At 45.9% G+C, this 23,234-nt stretch overlaps 1 protein-coding gene across 6 annotated transcripts in view; it reads left to right on the top strand.

The window, feature by feature from the left end:
- FBXL8 (F-box and leucine rich repeat protein 8) overlaps positions 1–23,234 on the top strand; it is an 84,213-nt gene that overhangs the window by 42,193 nt on the left and 18,786 nt on the right. For 4 of the 6 annotated variants that reach the window (XM_075940347.1, XM_025183568.2, XM_025183567.2 and 1 more), the window contains exons 5-10: positions 122–197; positions 2,528–2,592; positions 6,788–6,887; positions 8,255–8,379; positions 14,742–14,966; positions 17,906–18,011. In XM_075940347.1, the coding sequence (XP_075796462.1) occupies positions 122–197; positions 2,528–2,592; positions 6,788–6,887; positions 8,255–8,379; positions 14,742–14,966; positions 17,906–18,011 (697 nt within the window). The remainder of the gene's footprint in view (positions 1–121; positions 198–2,527; positions 2,593–6,787; positions 6,888–8,254; positions 8,380–14,741; positions 14,967–17,905; positions 18,012–23,234) is intronic. The other 2 variants (XM_075940352.1, XM_075940353.1) reach the window with 2 other exon arrangements.

Genomic DNA, 23,234 nt, shown 5'->3' with positions numbered 1-23,234 from the left:
CTGGGGTTGTTAGAAAAATACCAAATATTGCTATATAAAATCACAGAGTTGGCAACTCTTGTGCCAAGGTAGTGTGAATGCAAGTCTGTGTGTTCAGGGGATGTTTCTGTTTCCCTTTCAGGCAAAATGAAGTCCTGTGGCGGGAAATTGTATCTCTCAGGCAGAATCATTCTCAGCAACAGAAAGTGATCCACAAGGTAGCGATCAGACCAGCTCAGCTCAGACCCCTGTAAAGTATTGAATTGTGTTACACAGACTATCAGATAAATGTAGTTCAATCTCCTGTTCCAGTCCAGATCCTACATTATATTTTTTAATATAAAAAATTACTGTCATTGCACACATACTGTCATTACTGTGTATGTATTTTCCCCCTTTCCTAATTGCATTGTGCATGGTTCTTCTGGGTGCAAATAGGAGCTCTGCATGACAGGTGGAGAATTGTATTGCCTTTCCTTTATCTGCTTTTACAGCAGGGCAGCCCCAGGAAAGTATGGAAGTTTAAACTCAGCATCTAGCTCTGTGCTCATGTATAAAGAAAGGTAAAATCCTTAAGCAGATCAATTTGTATTTCTTCTTATTGATCCCTGTGACTTTAGGACACAATGTGTGTAGGTGAGTGATGGGCATTTTGAGCCTGATACTGCTTACGTTGAAATCAGTGCAAAGCTCTCATTGGTTTCAATGAGAAGAAAATGGAGCATTTTATGCGTTTTCCATTTTGTATGGATAGTCCTCATCAGTAATACCTTGGGCTATGGGTGTTGACTACATACTTTTGGCCTTGCCCAGTTTTCTCCCTAGCTCTGTGTGCATTTGCAGTAAAATTGTCACAAAGCCTGTACATTCTCTAGGACAGGGCTACTCAACACACAGCCTGCAGCACACAGCCCATTTGTTTGCAGCCCACAGTGCGGTTTGGGTTTATGTGGGGTTCAACACATGGCTTGTGAGTGGAAGGCCTTTTAACATGGCCTCCACTGGGAACACGCTTCACAGCGGCAAGGCGTCTCCCAGGTGGGGTGAGCACTGAAAGACTCAAGCAGACGGGTTGGCTGGAACAGACAGGTACAGGGTTTTGGCATTTTTAGCCCCCAGGGAGGAGGTGCCGGGAGCGCTGGGGCATTATGGGAAGTGCTCTGTATTCATTCCCATCAGTGTGAAAGAAGCTGTTTGCATATATTTGCATATATAGTTGCATGTATATACAACCACACTTAAGTTACGGCCCTCTGCATGTGCTGTGAGTATCGTTGTGACCCTCGTGGCTTCCAGAGTTGAGTAGCCCTGCTCTAGGTTGTCCAACCTGCCTCTCATTTGTGAATCTTCGCACACGAGCTGTGCTGCTGAAGCTAGTGAGTGAGGCAGCTCTCACCAAGGGGAGCAAAGCCTGAAGAATAAGACCCTGGAGTCTGTCCCTGCTGAAGTCACTACTAAGAACAGGGAACATTACAGATTTTGCAGCAATGTTATCTCCTTAGGCAGGCAGAACTTTCTCGTTTTTACCAGTAGGCACTGCACCGCAACACTGTGCTTGTCCTTCTCAGACTTTTCAGTTAACTGCCACAGCCTTTCTGTGGAGTGGCTCACATGAGGTTGTCTGCACACTGAGACAGGGAAGGTCATGTTTTCCCTTAGATTTCAAAGCATTCAGGCTCAGATTAAGCCCTATTCTAGGGGCCTCAGTGGAAAGGCTGTGAAAAGGTGCAAAGCTGCATCCTTTGTGTATGCAGGCACAGTTGAAGTCTCTCTGTGTGATTTCTGAGGCACCAATCAGTTGCCCTTCTGACATGCTGGACAGCAAAACTGGCCCATTGCATGGAGACGTGTTTGAGTGGCTGCTTATAGAGCCATTCAGCCTCCAGAGTTATTGGGCTGGTTGAGGGTAATACTGGGTGAAATTCAAGGTTCTGTGTTTCTGAGGAGATCAGACGGGATAATCACAGTGGTCCCTTTTGGCCTTAAAAATGTATGAATTCCTCATGGAGCTTCTCTGGGGGAGGGGCAGCTCCACAAAGCCCATATTGTGTGGTGGCATGTAAATGGGGACTACTTATGCATGTGGTAAGCTAGCTAGTCCTGTGCATGCACATTGGGCCGTATGGGTGGAAAGAAGGTGCACTGTTCCATGCACAGAAATATTCATGAGTTTTAAGTATGCAAGCTGTTCCTGTACCTTTTCAGGCTGAGTCACTTGATACAATCTGATTTGAATACTCTACCCCATTCTAGAAAACTCCTTGTAATTCTAGGGGTAGTTTCAGTTCTGGAATAGGCTTTCAAGGAAGCTGTGGAGTCTCCATCACTGGAGATTATAGAGAAAGAGTTTGACAAACACCTGCCAGGGCTGGTCTGCTTGGTCCTACTTCACACAGGACTCTTCCACCTCACCATTTCTATGATTCTATAACCTGGAAAATCCCATGGTAAAGTAGGGTGGAGGGATGTACATAATATGAAAGGTGCTCTGGAGTATGGACTGCTGAACCACTGCTGATTAACACCTGATTTTGATCTCCCCTAACAGCTGATTCATTTTCTGTTTGGCCAGCTCCAATCAAACCCCAACGGCGCTGGGATAAAGAGAAAACTGTATGTACCCTTGTGTGGCATGCACACACACACACAACGAGATAATGCTCACATTTCATTAAAAACACCAGCTCAGCTCAGAGTGGGGTGGGAAGTCACCTGACTCAGGCACCGTGATGATAACAAATGAATGGGGCAGAACTGCTGAGTCAGACCTGCTGACACTCCTCATTCAGTGGCCTTTAGAGAATCACCATGTCAGCTTGCTCTGACTTTTATTTGAAAGAGGGACAGCCTAACTAATGGAGGGCCTGATCTGGCTGCCTTTGAAGCCAATGGACATTTTCCTATTGACATCAGTGGAGCAGGATTGGCCTCCATCTAACTAAAATAGTCAATTAATTAAAATAAGGCCACTGAACTTGCACGCATATCAAATATTTCAGGTTGCATTTAAGTTACAGATACGGCTTCTACAACTAGAAAGAGGAACGAGGTGTACCGGTAGTTCGGAATAGGAATTCTAGTCCGAACTACCTAGTTCGAGCCCCGTGTAGCCGCGCTACACGGGGTTCGAACAAGCGGGGATTTAAAAATGGCGGCTCCCCGCTTATGCAAATGAAGCCCGGGAAATTCAAATCCCGGGCTTCATTTGCAAGTGCGGTATGCCTACATTACCCTCCTAGTTTGAACTAGGAGGGTAGTGTAGACATACCCCAAGCGGGGGAGCCAGGCTGTTGCTGAGCAGGAGCAAGACAGCTGCAGGACTGAGAACACAGTAGGAACAGTGGTGGGGCAAGTCTAGGAACAAGGCAGGCCCCGGAATGGCTGTCAATGTAGGTGTAAGCATTGGACAGCTACTGCTATTGCTGCACAGTCCTGCCAGTGTAGCTCAGGTACTCAGGCCATCTAGCCGATTCAGGGTTCGAGCTGCAGTTAGCTGTAGTAGTGTCATGGAATCTGCCTTAGAATCAATAAAATATTGAGCCCTGAGATAAGCACTGTCTTCCTATTTCCATGTTGTGTGCAGTGTGGTTGTGGGCATGTTGGCCCAGAGAGACAAAGCGAGTGAGGTAATGTCTTTTATTGGACCAACTTCTCTTGTTGGAAGAGACCTGCTATCTAACTTGCACAGAGCTCTTCTTCAGCTCTGCAAGCTAATGGCATATTCTGCACCAAGCCTAGGTGAAGCACAGACGCTATCTCGTTGTTAGAGACAGGCACTGACCATAACCTCTAGAACAGGGCTACTCAACTTTGGAAGCCCTGGGGGCCACAATGATACTCACAGCACATATTGAGGACTGCAACTTAAGTGTGGTTACATATACATGCAAATATATATGGAAATAGCTTCTTTCACACTGGCGGGCATGAATACAAAGCACTTCCCACAATGTCCTGGCGATCCTGGCACCTCTTCCCTGGGGGGCTAGAAACGCCAAAGCCCTATACCCATATGTTCCAGCCAGTCTGTCCGCTTGCGTCTTTCAGTGCTCACCCCGCCTGGGAGATGCCTCACTGTTGTGGAGCATGTTCAAAGAGTCCCACCCACGGGTTGTGTGTTGAGCCCCATGTAAACCCAAATGGTCTGCGTGATAAGTAGCCCTGCTCTAGAAGATGGTAGTCTCTCTGGTTTGAAAATACTTTTATTTACAAAACTTACAAAGTTTAGATGGTGCATGGAAATAGACTAAGATAAAAACACACTTGTTATGCTAGATGTAATGGGTGTAACCCTATAGGCTTCCTGTGTTCCTGAACTAGAGTACCCAACTAACCAATCTGCTGAAGTAGGAGAACTAGAGCCAATTTCTCTATAAAACAAGAGGGAGAAGCCAGGCAAGTGTTGGGTTCTGTTTGGTTTTGTTCTGTTTGTTTTAAATATTAGCAATGGTGGAGAAATGTCCTAACAAGAGGATGCAGAAAGAATGGGCTAACCTCTAAAGTGAGACCTACAGGCCAGTTTATTGTTAAGAGGATTAGTGACCCCTTGCAGGCTCAGCTGTCTGCCATTCAGCATCAGGTTCTGTTTTTCAAGGAGATTAATGTGCTTGTCTGCTTTATTTAAAATAATGTGCTTCCTGAAATAGTCACTTTCCTGTATGCCTATTCAAAACATCCCCCATTGTTTTTTTCATAGAGTAAAACAACAGGAATCCGCCTGAGAAGTCTTTCTACTCAGACTTCCAGTTGCCCACTGTCCTTTTCCTTGTGTGTTATTTGTTAGTATTAGCAAGCACTGGCAGTGTGGCCAACTCCATACCAGACAGAAAAAAGACATTCACTGCCCTATGGCACTTACAATTTAAAGAAAAGTACAGAGGCTTTTAGGGGAGGACGGGTGGGTGGCCTTGGGATTAGGCTAATAGGTTCCTTGCTCTGCCATAAGCAAGTTACATAATTTCTCTATGTGTTAGTTCCCCAGCTGCAAAATGAGGATGATGGTTCCCCATTTCACAGGCATAATGTGAGGCTAAATCATTGTGGGGTGCTCAAATACTATGGTGATGAAGGCAATTATCTTAGTGCCCAGATGTGACAAAAGGGAGAGGTACTACCTTTTGCTGAGCATCCCAGCTATTCAGTTAACTAAATTGCCTGTAAGGGTTGAACCCAGAGACAATAGGTCTGTAAGAGTCTCCAGGAAGTGTTGGCAGGACGTCAGGAAAGCCAATGAAAAGAAAGCATGAATGTTTGAATTGAAGCAGGACCCTCCTGCTGCAGTCTTTGTGTGAGCCAGAGCAAGAGCTGCAGATATGAGTTAAGCCAGGAGCAAAGCATGGCGTTTCTAGCGATATTTATGCCTAAGGAAGGACTAAACCTTGGAACACCAAGAAAGATCAATTGTGGCCAAAATTTTCAAAAGGTTTTGGTTGCTTCAGTTTTTAAGGTCCCAGCTTGAGACCCCATGAAGGGAATTGATTTTCACATGGGGGCTCAGCACTTTGATGGATGCTCAGCACTTTGTACTAATCAAGCTCCTTTAAGGTATTTCATTTCCCCCTCCCCTTGCGAACAGAGATATCCATCACCACTTGTCACTTTTGAAATCGTTCACAAGGGCCATCTGTAGTAAGGGGCCTAGCGACTGTGCAGCATATGCAATGGAAGATTCACTGAAGATGGGGCTCTCCAAAATACCGCAGTCATCTCCAAGAAGCCAGGGCAGTTCAAAATGTTCCCTTTGTGCTAATATCTTTAACAGGCAATATACAGCATAACCTGGCAAGCTGAACCATTGAAGAGGCACCATGAAATTATTTTCCTGGATAATGTACAGTGCTTTATGAAAATTCTTTCTTAAAATATACAATGCAGCACACTCAGAAAACATTGTAATTTTTCTGGAAAGAAGCATTCCCATAGATTCTATTCATTTTCTCTATTCCATTAATTAATAAATATCTTATTTCTATGTAGAATACATATGGAGCACTGATGTGACTGCAGTGGAATTTAGGCTTCAGTCTAAGTGAACTGAAATTTGGCTTATTGAAATACTTGGGTTATGTTGTATGTCTGGACAGAATCAGGGTGAGATTCCAAAACTGAGCTCAGAATTTAGACAAGATAACTAGATCTAATGGGCAAGTAACAGAAATTCACACAAAGCTTAATGGGAGAAAAGATTTTCTTTTCAAACCTCTGGTAAGAAGGCAAAAGTGCTCTTGAAGGTTTGATCGGATGCTTGGCTCTCACTGGAACCTGGTAGCTTGCCAGGGCCTTCACTAAGAATGAACTTCCCTTTAACAATGTTGCTGAGTTAATAGGTTTCCTAATTCAAATTATTAAAATAATAGATTTGCAGCCTGTGCAAAGTAAAATAAATGGGATGGATGGTTTGGTGGTCCAAGCCTCAGATATGATATACCTAGAGCTCCCTGGAAATGGCAGGATTGTTTCAAATTTTCTGTCTTCTGGGAAATATAAATAAAGTTCTGAATTATTTATCCTATGTGATCATTCAGATTCGATCTGGAAAACCAAGGTTCTGTCCCCTCTGTATGGACATGAAAGGTCCCCTGTGCTTGGTGATCTATCCAAAACTACATTACATAACATTATCATTTCACTTCACTGTCCATGACACAAGACAGGGAAGCACCTGACAGCAGAAGAAAATAAGACATGAACATGGAGAAGCTTCCAATTGCTGCCAACCATTGAGTCAAATGTTTCTGGCATTTGTACTTAGGTGACAGACAGTTAATACAAGGCTGAGATAAAATATTATTTCTCCTTCTCGCCACAGACCTCTGATGCTAGATGATGGAAATTCCGCTCCTCAAGTATCGAAGTTCAGCCGACATTTGTCTGTGGACCCCCTTCACGATTCCTATTTCATTCAGTCGGTAGGTTTGTTTCTAAACATGGACCTTTGTTTCAGTCTTTCTTTTTGTCATGGTTTGTCCTTATCCATTGTGGAAAATGTGACATTTCTGTGCATGGACTGGTTGCATAGGTAACTCTCTTCAGTGAGAATACAAGTTTTGCCAATGTGACATTAGTGGAGAGATTTGCGAAGTTACATTTTATTGATCTGACTCTTTACTACTCTGCAGTGAAAGAGTGCCCATCGCACTCTCTGGCTGCCCTTCCCGGCTGTTCCCTGGCTGGATGAGAGTGCAAAGGGGCTCTGGCCGGAGTAGAGAGGAGGTGCCACTCCAGATTTCTAAGGAGCACGAGTCCCAATATCCCATTCCTGGGCTCTAATATAAAAATCCTACCCAAAACAACCCTCCATATTAATATGGAGCCGGTAGCCTCTTCCTAGCTTTCCAGATTAGGACCCTGAAGCCCCAGGGCAGGAGCAGTTCATAGAGCAACTAGAAACTGAGGCTTCCTGTCCAAGTGAGAAGACAACAGATCTTCAGGATCCATAGCTTCATAACTATGTAACCAGTTATTGTTTTGGTTACCGTGTCCAGCATGGCTGCCATAGATTATATTTGTTTAGACAAGATGAATTTCCAGGCAATGGGCACAGTAAGCAGAGACTATACATAACTACAGAGAAAGAGGGTTATGCTGAGTTGTTGGTCTTTCATCTGAGACATAAAAATAAGGTCCTGACTGCTTCCAGAGATTTAAAGGTCTCATAGATCCTTCAGCCATGAGGAAGGCCTTGGGAAAATATAAATGTGGGTAATCATATTCTGTCTACATTAAAATCCTGCTGGAGCTGTCATTCTAATTGGATTGTTATTTTATAGATGCATTGTAGTAGGTGTGTGGGTGGGAGAGGGGTTTGAGGTGATTACTATGCCTTGTGCACATTTCTCATGTGAGTAGTTCCACCAATTACCTCATTGACTGCCAGAGAATTGCTCTTGTGAGTGACAGAAGCAGGATTTGCCCAGAGAGCCCAATCCTGCAAACTGTTACTACCAGACATAGTGCTCAGTACCAAACATTGCATGCAATGGGACTCTGCAGGGTAATAAGGACTAGGACTCCTCCCTGTAGGAGGAGTGGTGTAGCTGTCCCGCCTCAGCGGGATGCTCTGGGAGATCAAAATGCCCCATTCTGTCCTGAGCTGCTGGGTTCCCCAAGGCAATTGTGAAAGTTCCCGGCATTGGGTGGGGATGAGCCAAAATTGTCATTGCAAGTAAGTAAGCCATCTTTGTCCCTTGATGAGCCAGTGTAGAACTAACATAACAGACTTCTTAATTCTTCCTGGTGCATCGCAAAACTGATCATTTTGTATTTTCTTTTCCAGCCAGCTACAGAACCTACCTCATGCTTAACCAGTCCTGCTCTTGCTGGAGGGCCAGTCATATCAGATGTGACTGAAGCATCACCACCTAATGTTGTGTCGCTTCAGTCTCCTCCGGAGGGTGACAGGTAAAGAACGTTATTGTGATTATTAACTACGAGTGTGTCTGTACAAGGGATATGATATGCATTTATTTTTGTAAACCTGTAACCGCTGAAATGTGCAGTGGTTACATGTTTACACATGGTGTGGCGGGGAAGGGGGGGTAGGTGGGATCTGGTGCTTGTGGGGAACTGGCTTTTAAGCTGGCTCCTTACTCTTCCCTGCCTCCTCACCCCCCGCCCTGCTGCTGCCTCTGTGGGAGGCAGCGGGGGGAGGGACCAGGTGGTTCTGCAGCTGGCTCCCCTGCCTGTGTCCCCACCCCTACCACCTCCCCCCGATACAGAGGCAGCAGTCCCCACGTACATTGGCTCCCACCTCCTGCCCCTCCCCCCGATACAGAGACAGTGTGGGGAAGGGGAGCTGCAGGTAACCGTTAGGATTAACCAACAAACCCAAGCTCATCAGTTAATCATGTAAATGGGTACATGTTCATATCCCTAGTCTGTACATTGCACTATGGGTGTAATTCCAAGCTCAGGGAGACATACCTATACTATCAAGGGTGCTAGCCATGGCATCATTAGCTGTAGCATGGGGAAGCTACGCCAGTATATACCCATCCAAGATGCCTGACATACTCTGATAGCTAGCCCCTCTTGCCACTCTCACAACTGTTGCTGTTCTTTTTTTTTAGAACACTAGTTCCATGAGAACTGGCATGGGTATGTTGCCTTCATCTGACAATTACAAACCCCAGCTCAGAATGTGGAGACACTCTTAGGGTACGTCTACGCAGCGACATTATTTTGAAATAACTTAGTCTGCGTCTACACAGCAAGCAGTTATTTTGACATAATGTCAAAATACAGTCAAGCTGAAGGACTTCTTACTCTGACTCCTGTAACCCTCATTGTACAAGGAGTAATGGAAGTCGGAGGAAGAGTGCTCTATTTCGAAATAAGAGCTGTGTAGATGCTCCCAATTTTTAAATAAGCGACTTTGAAATAGGTACATAATTGACGTAGCTCAATTTCTGTAGCTTATTTCAAGTTAAGCCCTGCAGTGTAGACACACTCTTAGGCTGTGTCTAGACTACATGCCTCTGTTGGCAGAGGCATGTAGATTAGGGTTGTAGGCAAAGGCAAATGAAGCCGCGATTTAAATGATTGCGGCTTCATTTACATTTACATGGCTGCCGCGCTGAGCCGACAAACAGCTGATCAGCTGTTTGTCGGCTCGCCGCTAGTCTGGACGTTCCCCCTGTCAACATCAAAGCCCTTTGTCGGCAGCCCCGTTATTCCTCGTGGGATGAGGTTTACTGGGGCTGCCGACAAAGGGCTTTGATGTCGACAGGGGGAACATCCAGACTAGCGGCGAGCCGACAAACAGCTGATCAGCTGTTTGTCGGCTCAGCGCGGCAGCCATGTAAATGTAAATGAAGCCGCGATCATTTAAATCACGGCTTCATTTACCTTTGCTGAACAAACAAATCTACATGCCTCTGCCGACAGAGGCATGTAGTGTAGACGTACCCTTAGAGATCTGTTCAAGGTCATGAATAACTACAGCAAAATACGATGTCTAGGCTTAAGATGTCTGGTTTTGTAGGTTTTATTTTGAGAGAGAAAAAGAAAGCAAGATCTTCCTTTTGGTTTTGGTTAGGAAGCACTAAAATCAAACGGAATATCTTCCTTATAATCAGGAATAGAGAAGACTGCCGTAAGTGCTCTTGAACTTTTAGGTCAATGTGCAAAGATTCCAGAAAGCTACAGTAACCAAATACACAGAGCTATTTCAGAGTTAGAATAGATAGCTTATCTTTTCCTATTGGCCATTTTAGATACTCAGAGGCTTTAGGGTTAGTGATAACGTTATAACCTATAATTATGGCCATGCAGTGTGCCTGGACTGTTGAAAGGTATGCAGTCAGTCTCTCTAGCTAACAGGCAGGGCAGCTACTCTCTGGAAAAGACCTGTAGATGCTGATTGAAATTTCACCATCCATAAAATTAGTTAGAGACATGGTTAGTTCTATGGGGAAGATCTACTCTCTAAAAATAATTTTCAGCGTATAACAATGCTGCTTATTCTTGAGCGCCATCTACTGACACTTTGTTAATGAGCTATTTACATATATAAAATCAGCTCACTGGAGAGAAGTCTCATAACAAGACAGATATGATGAATGAATGATGTTGTGGTGCATGATAAAGATTTTATCAGCATGAGCTTTTGATAGGTGCTTGCCATTCATGAGTTCTGGTGATCCCAGATTTGTGCTGAGGAAGTCTTTGTAATATCATACCCCATCACATATGTTGTATATACTACATGTGTTACAGCAACAAGTTGTGAAGTCTGATCGCTTTTTATCTGTGATTGTTTTTGTATCACTCTGCCTATAGAGTTAATTGCCTTAGTTACTTTGGGTTCAGCTGCTCTGGGGATCATACAAAACTTCTAAAAACACATAGTAGTTTTTTACACATAAAGATGTCACTATTTTATTTTAAAGTCTAATGGCTTAGATCTTTTTTATGGCTAGAATTGAAGCCTGGTTCCATTGGAAAAGGATAAATCTTCTCTTTCCAATGGGATAATACTTCAGTCTGAGACTTTCAAATCAGCTATAATTTTAATGAGAATGGGTGTTTCAATCCTTCAGTCAGTTCTGAAAACCTAAGCTTCTGTTTCTAATCCTACATGGCTGCAAATAATAAACAAAGCCAGTGTAACAATTTTACTTGTAGAAATCCTGTCTCTGGGCTGTGTCCAAACTTGCCCATATCCTGGGCCTCAAACGGGTTAGACAGGAGGAAGCTACACAATAGGAAAAAGAGGGAAATATTTCTCTGGCAGGTTAATTTAAATAAGCAGGGCTGCAGCTTGAAATTCCCCAGCAGACTGGAGTGTTACATTGAATGCTGAGGTGTGGAATAGTGCTCAGAGTGCAGGTGAGGTGGTCCAAGGAGCATGTAAAATAGATGTATCATATGGATGTCACCTTTTTCACATGTGTAAGATATCTGACGGGATACATTGTTGAAGTGAATGGAATTATGCCATCAGAAAATCTGGTCCAATATAATTATTATTATTATTATTATTATTATTATTATTACTATTACTATTAATAATAATCAGGGCTCGACAAATTATGGAAAACCCTACTCACCAGACAAAAAAGGGACTCGCCACCCTCCCCCACAAAAAGTGTTTTTAATGGCATAAATTCCTAATAAGAATAAGAACAGTAGTTACTAATATGTTCTTAATAAATATCACCCAAGTTATTAATACATATCTTATAAATGTCTACCTTTTCTCTCTGCTGCCATGTCTCCTCCCCTTGCTCCATCAGCTCCCCTGGTGCCTGCTGCCCCCCAGCCCCTCACTCTCCTCTGCTGTCCTGACTCTTGCCCTTCCCATTGCCCTCAGCCTTCCTGAGACCTGCCCCCCTCCACCAGCCCTTCTCTCCCTCCTGTGCCTACTCCTCCAGTAGCCCCACTTTGATCATGTGAGCTACCCCTCCTCATCCCCTCTCCTAACACCTCCCTCTACACCTGCCCTGCCTCTCTCCTCTGGTGCTGGTTCATCCCCTGCAGGTGCTTGCCCTTCTGCTTCACCCCCAGAATCTCCTGGCACCTGCACCCTCCTGATGCCTCCCCCTTCCCTCACTACCCCTGCCCTCTTTGCCCTCTTTTTCCCTGATACCCACCCCCTCACAACCATCTTCCCTCATTCCCCTCATGATCCTGTGCCCTCACACATGCATTGCTCCATCTCCACCTTCCTCATGCCCACCCCTTCTTTCAAGCCTTCTCCCAGCACTTTCCCCTCTCCCCTCTAGCCCCCAGTGCCCTTACCCTCTCCTCTCCCAGCATCACCCTGTTCCCCCCCCCCTCCCACTGACACCTCTCCCCTCCTGCCCTTTTCCTCATTGTCTCCACTTGGCCCTCTGGGATTTGTCTCTCCTGCACCCCTGTCCCTTGGTGCCTTCCCCTTTCTTCTTCTTCTTTTCCTAACCTCCTCCCCTCTCCTCCCCTTAGCACAAGCCCCTTCCCCATATTTTCCCCCTCCCCTCCTCTCCCCACAGCCCAGCCCAGCTCCTTCCCCTCCACCAGGGACAGCTCTAGGTTTTTTGCTGCCCCAAGCAAAACATTCCCCCCCCCTTTTTTTGTTTTCTTTTACATGTTTGCATTTTGCAACTTTTTTTGTTTGTTTTCATTTTTGTCCCAGCATTTTAGCCCTATAAATAACAAATAGCATTTTCATTCATTTTTTTCCATAAAGGCAAAGGCACTTCAAGTGAACTCCCCCTTTCACCTGCTGCTGGATCACAGCAGCCTTTTCCCTTCCCTGTCCAGTCCCTCCCTGTGGACAAGCACCCCTCACTCCCGACCCACAGGGGAAACAGGGTGCAGGGACAGCTCAGAGCCAGAGGGGTGCAGGGAACAGCAGGGGGAGGAGGGGACAGGGGTGGCGCGGGGAACGGAAGGCACAGAGCCAGAGGGACGCAGGGATGGGGGGGTGGAGCAGTGTGCGGGGTGCGGTGGAGGCACGGGGAACGGGACGCGGGGAATGGGAGGGGCAGAGGGATCGGGGTCTAAGGGCCGTGCAGAGAACAGGCAGCACAGAGCTGGGGGGAGCAGGGTGCAGGGTGCAAGGGCGGCGCAGGGCCAGAGGGAGAGCAGGGGATCCAGGGTGGAGGGTCAACGTGGGGAATGGGCGGCGGGAGCCAGATGGGGTGCGGGGCAGGTGCAGTGAGTTGGGCGGTCGGCCGGGAGCAGTCTCTCGCCGGCGAAGGGGCTGGGGCCATGGCAGGCCTGGAGCCAGCAGGGCGGGGCCTGGCTGCGCCGCACACCGCAGCCAGCTGCCAGGGACACGCGGCCAGAGCTGAGCTAAAATCATCGCCTTTACAATCGTCTGCTGGCGCCCCACCTCCTCGCGCCGCAGCTGCACGCGGGCAGCCCGGCGCTGAGAATCGCCGCAGTTCCCCCTCCCCGGCAGTGCTCTGCTCCTCCGCCTGGCTGACGGATCGGATGGGGCTGCGCCGCCCGTAGTGCGGGCTTTGGCCAGCCTGTCACAACGGCCCACTGGGCCAGTCCACCCCTGCACTCGCCGCCTGGCAAAATCTACTCGCCACGGGTGAGCGGGCGAGTGTATTTGTTGAGCCCTGATAATAATAATAATAATAATTAATATATAATAACCTTAATGCAGGTCACTCCCAGAAGACTCCCAGGACACTCCCTTGAGTTGGTGTTAATGACCTTCTCTTGCAACATGAACCAATAATTCCTTCTAGTTGGTCCTACATCTCCAGGAAATATTCTGCATTTTGATCTCGCTTGTAGGTAACACACAATTTCAAGAGCATTTCAGATGGGAGGTTAATACAGTAATAATAAAGCAGCAGGCTCCAGAATCATCCTTTAATCCTGTTAGCGGTGTGCTCTCAGTATTTGAGGCTACATCTAGACTGAAAGCCTCTTTCGAAAAAGAGTGTCTAGACTACAACCAGTACTTTTGAAAAAGCAAGCCACTTTTTTGAAAGAGAGCACCCAGGCAGTCTGGATTCTCTTTTTCCAAAAAAAGCACAGTTTGCATTACATAGCGCCTTTTTTCGAAAGAGCACTTTCGAAAAAAGGCGTTCTTCCTTGTAAAACAAGGTTTTCCACAGTTGAAAAAATTGCTGCATTCTTTCGATTTACTTTCAAAAGAATGCAGCAGCAGTCTAGACACAGGGGAAGTTTTTTTCGAAAAAAACCCCACTTTAAAAAAAAAACACTGTAGTCTAGACACACCCTTAGACAGAAGTGAAATGTAAAGCATGCAGTCTCACAGAGTTGCATGGCCAGGATGGCAGCCTTGGTTAGGACCACCAAAGTGGTAGTATTCCATTAGTATTCCCCATATGTGTGTGAGGTTAAATGAAATACCAGTGCCTTTTCCTTGATCTGACAATTGAAATCTAAGACTCCCCAGTTGGTGTTTTCCTTCTGCCACAGCACGTGATGCATATGCTTGTGCCTTTGACAGCTCTTGCTGATTAAAAGAGGCCACCCCCATTTTCTCCTGGTAGAGGAAATAAGAAGAGACCATGTGCATACACAAGGAGGAAAAATCTCTGAGAAAAGCTGATCCTTATTCCAAAACCCACTGAAGTCAATGGGAGTCTTTCCATTGACTTCAATAGGCCCAAAATTAAAATATAAACTTGGATATAGACAGAGTTAATGTGTCCACACAGTGGAGGGTGGGGGTGACATAAACACTGTATGGGAGCTGGATTAAAACCAGAAACTACCCTTCCCATTCATGCGAATAGCAACACCCTTGGTGCTCATACGTGAGAGTGTGGTGCTGAAATTTTTCTTTGGTTCAGGGAAAAATGCCACATGCTGATCAAGGAAGAACCAGTTAGTCCTGGAGTGAAAGCCACATCTGAGCCAGATGTCCCACTGCCTGGCTGTAGTGCCTGTGCTGAACCCCCTGTGTTACCAGTTGCAATGGTTCAGTCTGTTTTAGAAGGCAAAGGGAGCTGCGGGGCGCCACAGTCTGCAAGTTCACAGCAACCCGAAAGAAGAGGCAGAAGGGCACTTCTAGACAGGTGAGGGGAGGACAGCAGCTGTGCACACGCAACTGCATTGCACATCGTGAGAGAACTCAAACAGCTCAGTATTCACTGCCAGCTGTCCAGTTTGATGGGCTCAGGATTATCCCAGATGTCCCTTTGTTTTGTACCTCAGAGGTGGCAATTCAATTACACAGTTTGGCTTGTGGCTGAATAGCCTCATGTCAGCTAATAACATCTGTAGTTATGCAAGCTACATGCTGTAAAGGGCATAAGGGCTGGCGCACAGTGCTAAACCCAGTGGAACATGGAACAGGGTCTACCATGCTGTACCGTAGTGTCCTCTTGGGTCATACTGGAGAATATGTCTGATAAGAGATTAAAAGAAACCTCCATCAGATACAGGTTTAGATCATGGGAAGAAAGTTTAATTAGCAAAGAACTTCTGTTTATCCTCCCTTCTTCAGTTCTGTGAACTCATGTGGGTTCTTCCCCCTTCACTTTGAACTCCTTTCATTTCCTCATCTATCACATTTCTAATATTCAGGAACATCTCTCCATACTCCGGCACACAAGTCGATTCTCACAAGTCAGCCCAAGATCATTAGTCAGATTAGCCCTTTGGATACTGTGCACACCACCCATATGTTTTTGGGAAAATAACATCATCCGCTGACTCTGATTGCCTTGAAATATGTTTGTGGGTTAGCACAAGTTCACAAGCAGTCTGAGTGTTTGAATTCCTGACTATCTTTGACTAAAGCTCAAGGCTTTCCTGCAAGGGACCAAAAACAGAAACTGCTATTCACTGGTCTTTTATCTTTTATTTGGAAGAGAGAATTAAAGTGTAGGCACTGCTACTCAAAAGCAGGGTTTAAATGATAAATCACTGGATTCATAAATACATTTTGAAACAAAAAAGTGACAAGTCCTATTGTTAATGACAATGGAGAACAAAGAGCTGTGTGTTTAATGAACCCAAGAGGTTCAGGAATAGAGGAATGCAGGGTTTTCCTGAACCCTAAAGGATCACTGAGAAACTTGGAGCCATTGCAGATTAATATACTAGGACCTGTAGGATCCACAGAGACTGGCACCCTGCTGAGAGGGCATTTGCACATCTCTTTCTGGATCGGCCAGAGGGGAGATCCTGTAAAACTCCCTTGAAAAAGCTGCTATATATGGTCCATAAGGGTCTTGGGTTTGATATCAGCTGCAGGGATATCATGTGGGTAAATACACAGCATGTTCAACCATCAGAGAGAGAATTGCCCTGGCTGGCACATCTGATCAGACAGAGCAGAAAGAAAGAAAGAGAGCAGGGGTTTTGAGTGAATCTGAGAAGACTTGGGCAACTCCAGAATGTTTTTAGTGAAGGCGTTTACTCTCTTAAATATTGGCAAAGATTGTAGTATAATCCCACTCCTCAAACCCTGATGACGTATGAGTCTACTCTACAATGTAGAAAAAATGTACAATGAAGATATTTTAGAGACAGAACTATCCTGTCATTTCTCTCGGTATTTTTGTCTGCCACAAAGAATGTACGTAACCTAATTATACCATTTGGCCAATGTGCTATCTTGCAATATAGAATGTCCCCTTATTTCAACTCACTGTTGTAATTTTCTTCATCCTTGTAATCTGTTTGGTTCATTTCCCCCTAATTAGAATGTATTACAGCCTATTTGTCTTGTCTTTTATATGGTATACAGAAGGGCAAACTTTCACAAACTAATAATTCAGGCCTTTTTTTTTCAAAGGTTCAAACATTTATTTATGGAAAACCCATGGAAACCCGGTTTCCATGTTTAAAGAAACCTGGTTCTTTATGGTGCCTGCAGACAGGGCAGGAATGGCTGCAAACCTGGCCCTTTCTATGTGGTTTTCTATAGAAAGGTCTGATAAAATTGAACAGAAAACAGTGGAAGAGAGCTCAATTTTTTAGAATGAATAGAAAATCAAATCCTTGATATAGAAATCTAGAGGATAGTTAAAATATTGAATACAAAAAAATCTTATTTTCTTTTAAGTCTTGTGGGTTTTTTGAGTGGTTTCTCTAAAACCCAGTTGATTTCAACTCTTTTGTATTCTATGAGACTTTTGTGTAAGGGTTAATTATCATTCATCACTTATCTTATTATTCTTGCAAATCTCTATTTAGTGGTGCCTATAGGATGACCAAGAATGGGGCTCTGCCCTGAGGAGGGCACAATCTAAATAGGCAGGATAGACACAAACTGTGGAGGAAGAAGTAGAAGACACCAGCAAAGAGAACAATGTGATGGTAGCCAATGTCTTTTTGCTAGTGCCATGTTTTTGGAGGCAAAAGGTTATTAGGAGAGGGATCAGCTAAATGGGAAAGACAAGGAAAAGGGTTGAGGAGGATGGGCCAGGCAGAGGGAAGGTGGGAGGGGCAGGTGTGGAGTGTAATGTCACTCTGTCGTGTTGTAAAACGTTTTCTATAATGGGCTTCTTTCCATAAATGCCATTTAGTCACCAGAGTACAGCTTCTTGGATCAGATTAATTGAGCCTGATATAGAAAAGTGTGCATTGTACCAGCTTCAGATCCAGAGAGAATCTATCCCAGAGGTGTGGCAGGAAGGGTATAATCACCTACTCCTCCCTCAAAATGTCCTCCACGAAGGGTAGGTTTAATTTTGCCAGAGATGCCATAGAAGTCCAGTCTTTCAGTGCTACAGACCAATCTATATATTCCAAGACACATGGGCCCCTTAGAAGGCCCACAGCCATCTCCACTGCTTAGTGTCACAATAGTCTTCTCCCTATTCTGGTGGGTCATGTTCCTGGGGTTAATCCCTGCAAATTGGCATAACCTAGGGCTGAGTAAGGCCCGTAGAGTTCCACGGTGAAATTTGGGCATATGCTTCTCCTTGGGAAGTTACAAAGTTTAATTGTCTATATAAATATTTATATTCCATATCTGTGGCAAATTTCCCTGCTCTCTTCTCAGAACAGAAATTTCTGGCCCTTTGGATGACACTGATTTGAGTTTAGAAGGTCTGCAGCTGCTACTGAGGAGCCATCAGTATAACCTGGAACCTGCCAGTGTTTTGGATGTGAGTGTTAACAGCACACTTTTTTGTGTGACAATCACTTGGACTTGTCATATTTTTTCTAGGCATATTCTTGTGCACCGTATACTGGCATCTTATCTAGTAATGGTCTACATACACCTCTGTAGAGTGCATTTGTAAGAGGGAGTTTGAGCAGCTTCAGACTTTGCCATGCATTTTCATTTCTAGTGAGGTCAAATCTGTTTAGGTCATAAGAACATAAGAACGGCCGTACTGAGTCAGACCAAAGGTCCATCTAGCCCAGTAGCCTCTCTGCCAACAGTGGCTAGCACCAGGTGCCCCAGAGAGGGTGGACCGAAGACAATGATCAAGCGATTTGTCTCTTGCCATCCCTCTCCAGCCTCTGACAAACAGGGGCCAGGGACACCATTTCTATCCCCTATATAATAGCCTTTTATGGACCTAACCTCCATGAAATTATCTAGCTTCTCTTTAAACTCTGTTAGGGTATGTCTACACTACAAAGTTAGTTCGAACTAACGGATGTTAGTTCGAACTAACTTTCATAGGCGCTACATTAGCGCTCCGCTAGTTTGAACTTAATTCGAACTAGCGGAGCGCTTAGTTCGAACTAGGAAAACCTCATTTTACGAGGATTAAGCCTAGTTCGAACTAGCTAGTTCGAATTAAGGGGTGTGTAGCCCCTTAATTCAAACTAGTGGGAGGCTAGCCCTCCCCAGGTTTCCCTGGTGGCCACTCTGGCCAACACCAGGGAAACTCTTCTGCCCCCCTCCCGGCCCTGGAGCCCTTAAAGGGGCACGGGCTGGCTACGGTGCCCATGCCAGGTGCAAGCCTGCCAGCACCCAGCCAGCAGACCCTGCACCTGGCACGGATCGAGCCATCCACCCGATGCCCCCTAGCCCTCCCCCTCTTCCCGGGACCAGGCTGGCGGCTCCCGGGAGCTTGTCTGGGACCGCAAGAGGCGGGCACCCGCCTGGGCTTGTGCAGACATCGTGGACCTTGTCCACGATCTCCGCACTAGGCACAGGAAAGTGGCCGTCTAGGGCAGGAGAGCTGCCAGCCTGGCCACCCAGGAGCAGGTGTGCAAGAGAATCAAGGGGGTCCAGTGAGACCCCCCCCCCCGACCCTGAGCCCTGAGCTTACAATGGCCGTCCTGGGTCAGACCAAAGGTCCATCTAGCCCAGTAGCCTGTCTGCCGACAGCGGCCAACCCTAGGGACCCTGGAGGGGATGGACCGAAGACAGTGACCAAGCCATTTGTCTCGTGCCATCCCTCTCCAGCCTTCCACAAACCTTGGGCAGGGACACCACTCTACCCCCTGGCTAATACCACTCCATGGACCCAGCCTCCATGACTTGATCTCACTTCCCTTTAAACTCTGTTCTAGTTCTAGCCTTCACAGCCTCCTGCAGCAAGGAGTTCCACAGGTTGACTCTTTGCTTTGTGAAGAACAACTTTCTGTTACTAGTTTGAAGCCTGCTACCCATTCCTTTCCTTTGGTGTCCTCTAGTCCTTCTTTATGGGAACTAATGAAGAACTTTTCTGTTTGCCCCCTCTCCACTCCACTCACACTTTTAGAGACCTCTATCCTGTGCCCCCTCCGTCTCCTCTTTTCTAAGCTGAAAAGTCCCAGTCTCTTTAGCCTCTCTTCATATGGGACCTGTTCCCAACCCCTGATCATTTTAGTTGCCCTCCCCTCTCCCAGCCTCTCTCTTCCCCTCTCCCACCTCCTTTTCCCAGTCTCCCCCAGTTTTGTTCAATAAAGACAGATTCCATTTTGGAAGACACGTTATCTTTATTTTGTACATCAAGAAGAGGGGCTAGGGAAGGGTAAGTGGAAGGAGGTGAGGGAGGAATGGGGCACGAGCCCCCAATGGGGAGGACTGGGCTGGCTCTGCGGGCTTCTGGGGGTGGAAGCTGTCCTGCAGCCCCCCAATTGCCCCCTCTCCCCAGATGGCAGCCTGTGGCAAGTGCAGCCGGACTGATGGCCGAGTGGTGTGATGTGCCCAGTGTGGGTAGTCCGGGCACTCCAAGCCAGGACTGCTTTGCAAGCGGGGCACCCCTGAGAACTGTCTGTCCGGGGTGGAGGTCAGGACCCTTTAAGCACAGCCCTCAGCTAGCCTGAGAAAGTATCTCCACGCTCTAAGTTCTTCTCTGATGCCCTGCCGGCACTGCTTCTGGCCATCCTTAAGCCTGGTTCAGGGTCCACTTAATGTGGATATGCTAGTTCGAATTAGCAAAACACTAATTCGAACTAGTTTTTTAGTCTAGATCCGTTAGTTCGAATTAGCTTAGTTCGAATTAACTAATTTGAACTAAGTCAGTTCGAATTAATGTTGTAGTGTAGACATACCCTTATAGTCCTAGCCTTCACAGCCTCCTTTGGCAAGGAGTTCCACAGGTTGACTACACGCTGTGTGAAAAAGAACTTTCTTTTATTACTTTTAAACCTGCTACCCATTAATTTCATTTGGTGTCCTCTAATTCTTCTATTATGGGAACTAATAAATAACTTTTCTTTATTCGCCCTCTCCACACCACTCATGATTTTATAGACCTCTATCATATCCCCCCTCAGACTCCTCTTTTCTAAACTGAAAAGTCCCAGTTACTTTAACTTCTCTTCATATGGGACCTGTTCCAAACCCCTAATCATTTTAGTTGCCCTTTTCTGAACCCTTTCCAAGGCCAAAATACCTTTTTTGAGGTGAGAAGACCACATCTGTACACAGTATTCAAGATGTGGGCGTACCATAGTTTTTATACAGGGGCAGTAAGGGTATGTCTACACTACTCTCCTAGTTCGAACTAGGAGGGTAATGTAGGCATACCGCACTTGCAAATGAAGCCCGGGATTTGAATTTCCCGGGCTTCATTTGCATAAGCGGGGAGCCGCCATTTTTAAAACCCCGCTGGTTCGTACCCCGTGCAGCGCGGCTACACGGGGCTCGAACTAGGTAGTTCGGACTAGGATTCCTATTCCGAACTACCGGTACACCTCGTTCCACCTAGTTCGAACTAGGAGGGTAGTGTAGACATACCCTAAGATATTCTGGATCTTATTTTCTATCCCTTTCTTAATAATTCCTAGCATCCTATTTGCCTTTTTGACTGCCGCTGCACACTGTGTGGAAGTTTTCAGAGAACTATCCACAATAACTCCAAGATCTTTTTCCTGATTTGCCATAGCCAAATTAGCCTCCATCATACTGTACGTATAGTTGGGGTTATTTTTCCTGATATGCATTACTTTACACTTATCCACATTAAATTTCATTTGCCATTTTGTTACCCAATCACTCAGTTTGGTGAGCTCTTTTTGGAGTCCCTCACAGTCTGCTTCTGTCTTGACTGTCCTAAACAGTTTGGTATCATCCGCAAACTTTACCACCTTACTGCTTACCCCTTTCTCCAGATCATTTATAAATAAGTTGAAAAGGATTGGTCCCAGAACTGACCCTTGGGGGACACCACTAATTACCCCTCTCCATTCTGAAAATTTACCATTTATTCCTACCCTTTGTTTCCTGTCTTTTAACCAGTTCTCAATCCAAGAAAGGACCTTCCCTCTTATCCCATGGCAATGTGATTTACACAAGAGCCTTTGGTGAGGGTCCTTGTCAAAGGCTTTCTGAAAATCTAAATATATTATATCCCCCTTGTCTACATGTTTGTTAACCCCTTCAAAGAACTCTAAGGGTATGTCTACACTACCACCCTAGTTCGAACTAGGGTGGTTAATGTAGGCAACCGAAGTTGCAAATGAAGCCCGGGATTTGAATTTCCCGGGCTTCATTTGCATCTTGCCGGGCGCCGCCATTTTTAAATGTCCGTTAGTTCGGACTCCGTGCCCACAGCTTCACGCGGCATGGACTAGGTAGTTCGGATTAGGCTTCCTATTCCGAACTACCGTTACTCCTCGTGGAACAAGGTGTACCGGTAGTTCGGAATAGGAAGCCTAATCCGAACTACCTAGTTCGTACCGTGTGTAGCCGCGGGCACGGAGTCCGAACTAGCAGACATTTAAAAATGGCGGCGCCCAGCAAGATGCAAATGAAGCCCGGGAAATTCAAATCCCGGGCTTCATTTGCAACTTTGGTTGCCTACATTAACCACCCTAGTTCGAACTATGGTGGTAGTGTAGACATACCCTAATAGATTAGTAAGACATGATTTCCCTTTACAGAAATCATGTTGACTTTGTCCAACAAATTATGTTCTTCTACATGCCTCACAATTTTATTCTTTACTATTGTTTCGACTAATTTGCCTGGTACTGAAGTTAGACTTACCGGTCTGTAATTGCCAGGATCACCTCTAGAGCCCTTTTTAAATATTGGTGTCACGTTGGCTACCTTCCAGTCATTAGGTACGGAAGCCCATTTACAAGATAGATTACAAACCACAGATAATAGCTCAGCAATTTCCCATTTGAGTTCTTTTAGAACCCTTGGATGAATGCCATCCGGTCCCAGAGATTTGTTAACATTAAGTTCTTCTTCGGGGATGTCCCCGCGGGTGCTCCACTATGGGTGCTGGCCTTGCCCCGGCGCCGCAGACGGAGACTTGTCAGTAGCAGTATCCAGCTGGACCACGCATGTGCCGCAGGCTCGCGGCTTTCGCGCTCTTTCTGTCGCGCGGTCCGGCCGCCCGCCAGTTCCTCTTCACCGCCTCAGGCTGCAGACGCTTGTAACTGCGCTCTCTCTCCACAGAACTAGACTGCTTCTAGTTCTCCCTTTGTATATAAAATTTCCTTTTTCCTCTCTCCCCTCTTTTTCCCCATAAAGTATAAAAAAAAAAGAGAGAGTTTCTTTCAAGAGAGTAAGGACAAGGAAAGAACTATCGGGAGGAAAGCACAGACCGCTCTTACCTCCCGCCTCTCAGCTGCTCTCCTGTCAGCTCTCTCTATATAGCTCCGTTCACCTTAAAAAAAAAAAAAAAAAAAGAGACAGACTGTTAAGATAAAGAAACAACAAAAGATTCCTGGGCAGAGCCATTACCAGGCTATCAGCCCTTAACAGCCACTTACTGTTCAATAAAACAAAAGATAAAAGTCAGCGGGCTGCCGGCAAATGTCAGGCACCGGCTTTAAAAAAATGCGGCTCCTGCCGTGATGCAATGCCTGCCTCTGACGGCCATGCAGAGTTTATTCGTTGCCTGGGGGACTCTCACATCCCCCAAAAGTGCCATCATTGCTCTAGGCCAGGCATGTCCAAAGTCCGGCCCGCGGGCCAATTGCGGCCC

This window comes from Pelodiscus sinensis, chromosome 12 (genome assembly GCF_049634645.1).
Source record: "Pelodiscus sinensis isolate JC-2024 chromosome 12, ASM4963464v1, whole genome shotgun sequence".
NCBI lineage: Eukaryota > Metazoa > Chordata > Testudines > Trionychidae > Pelodiscus > Pelodiscus sinensis.
This window is presented reverse-complemented; position numbering and strand designations above follow the sequence as displayed.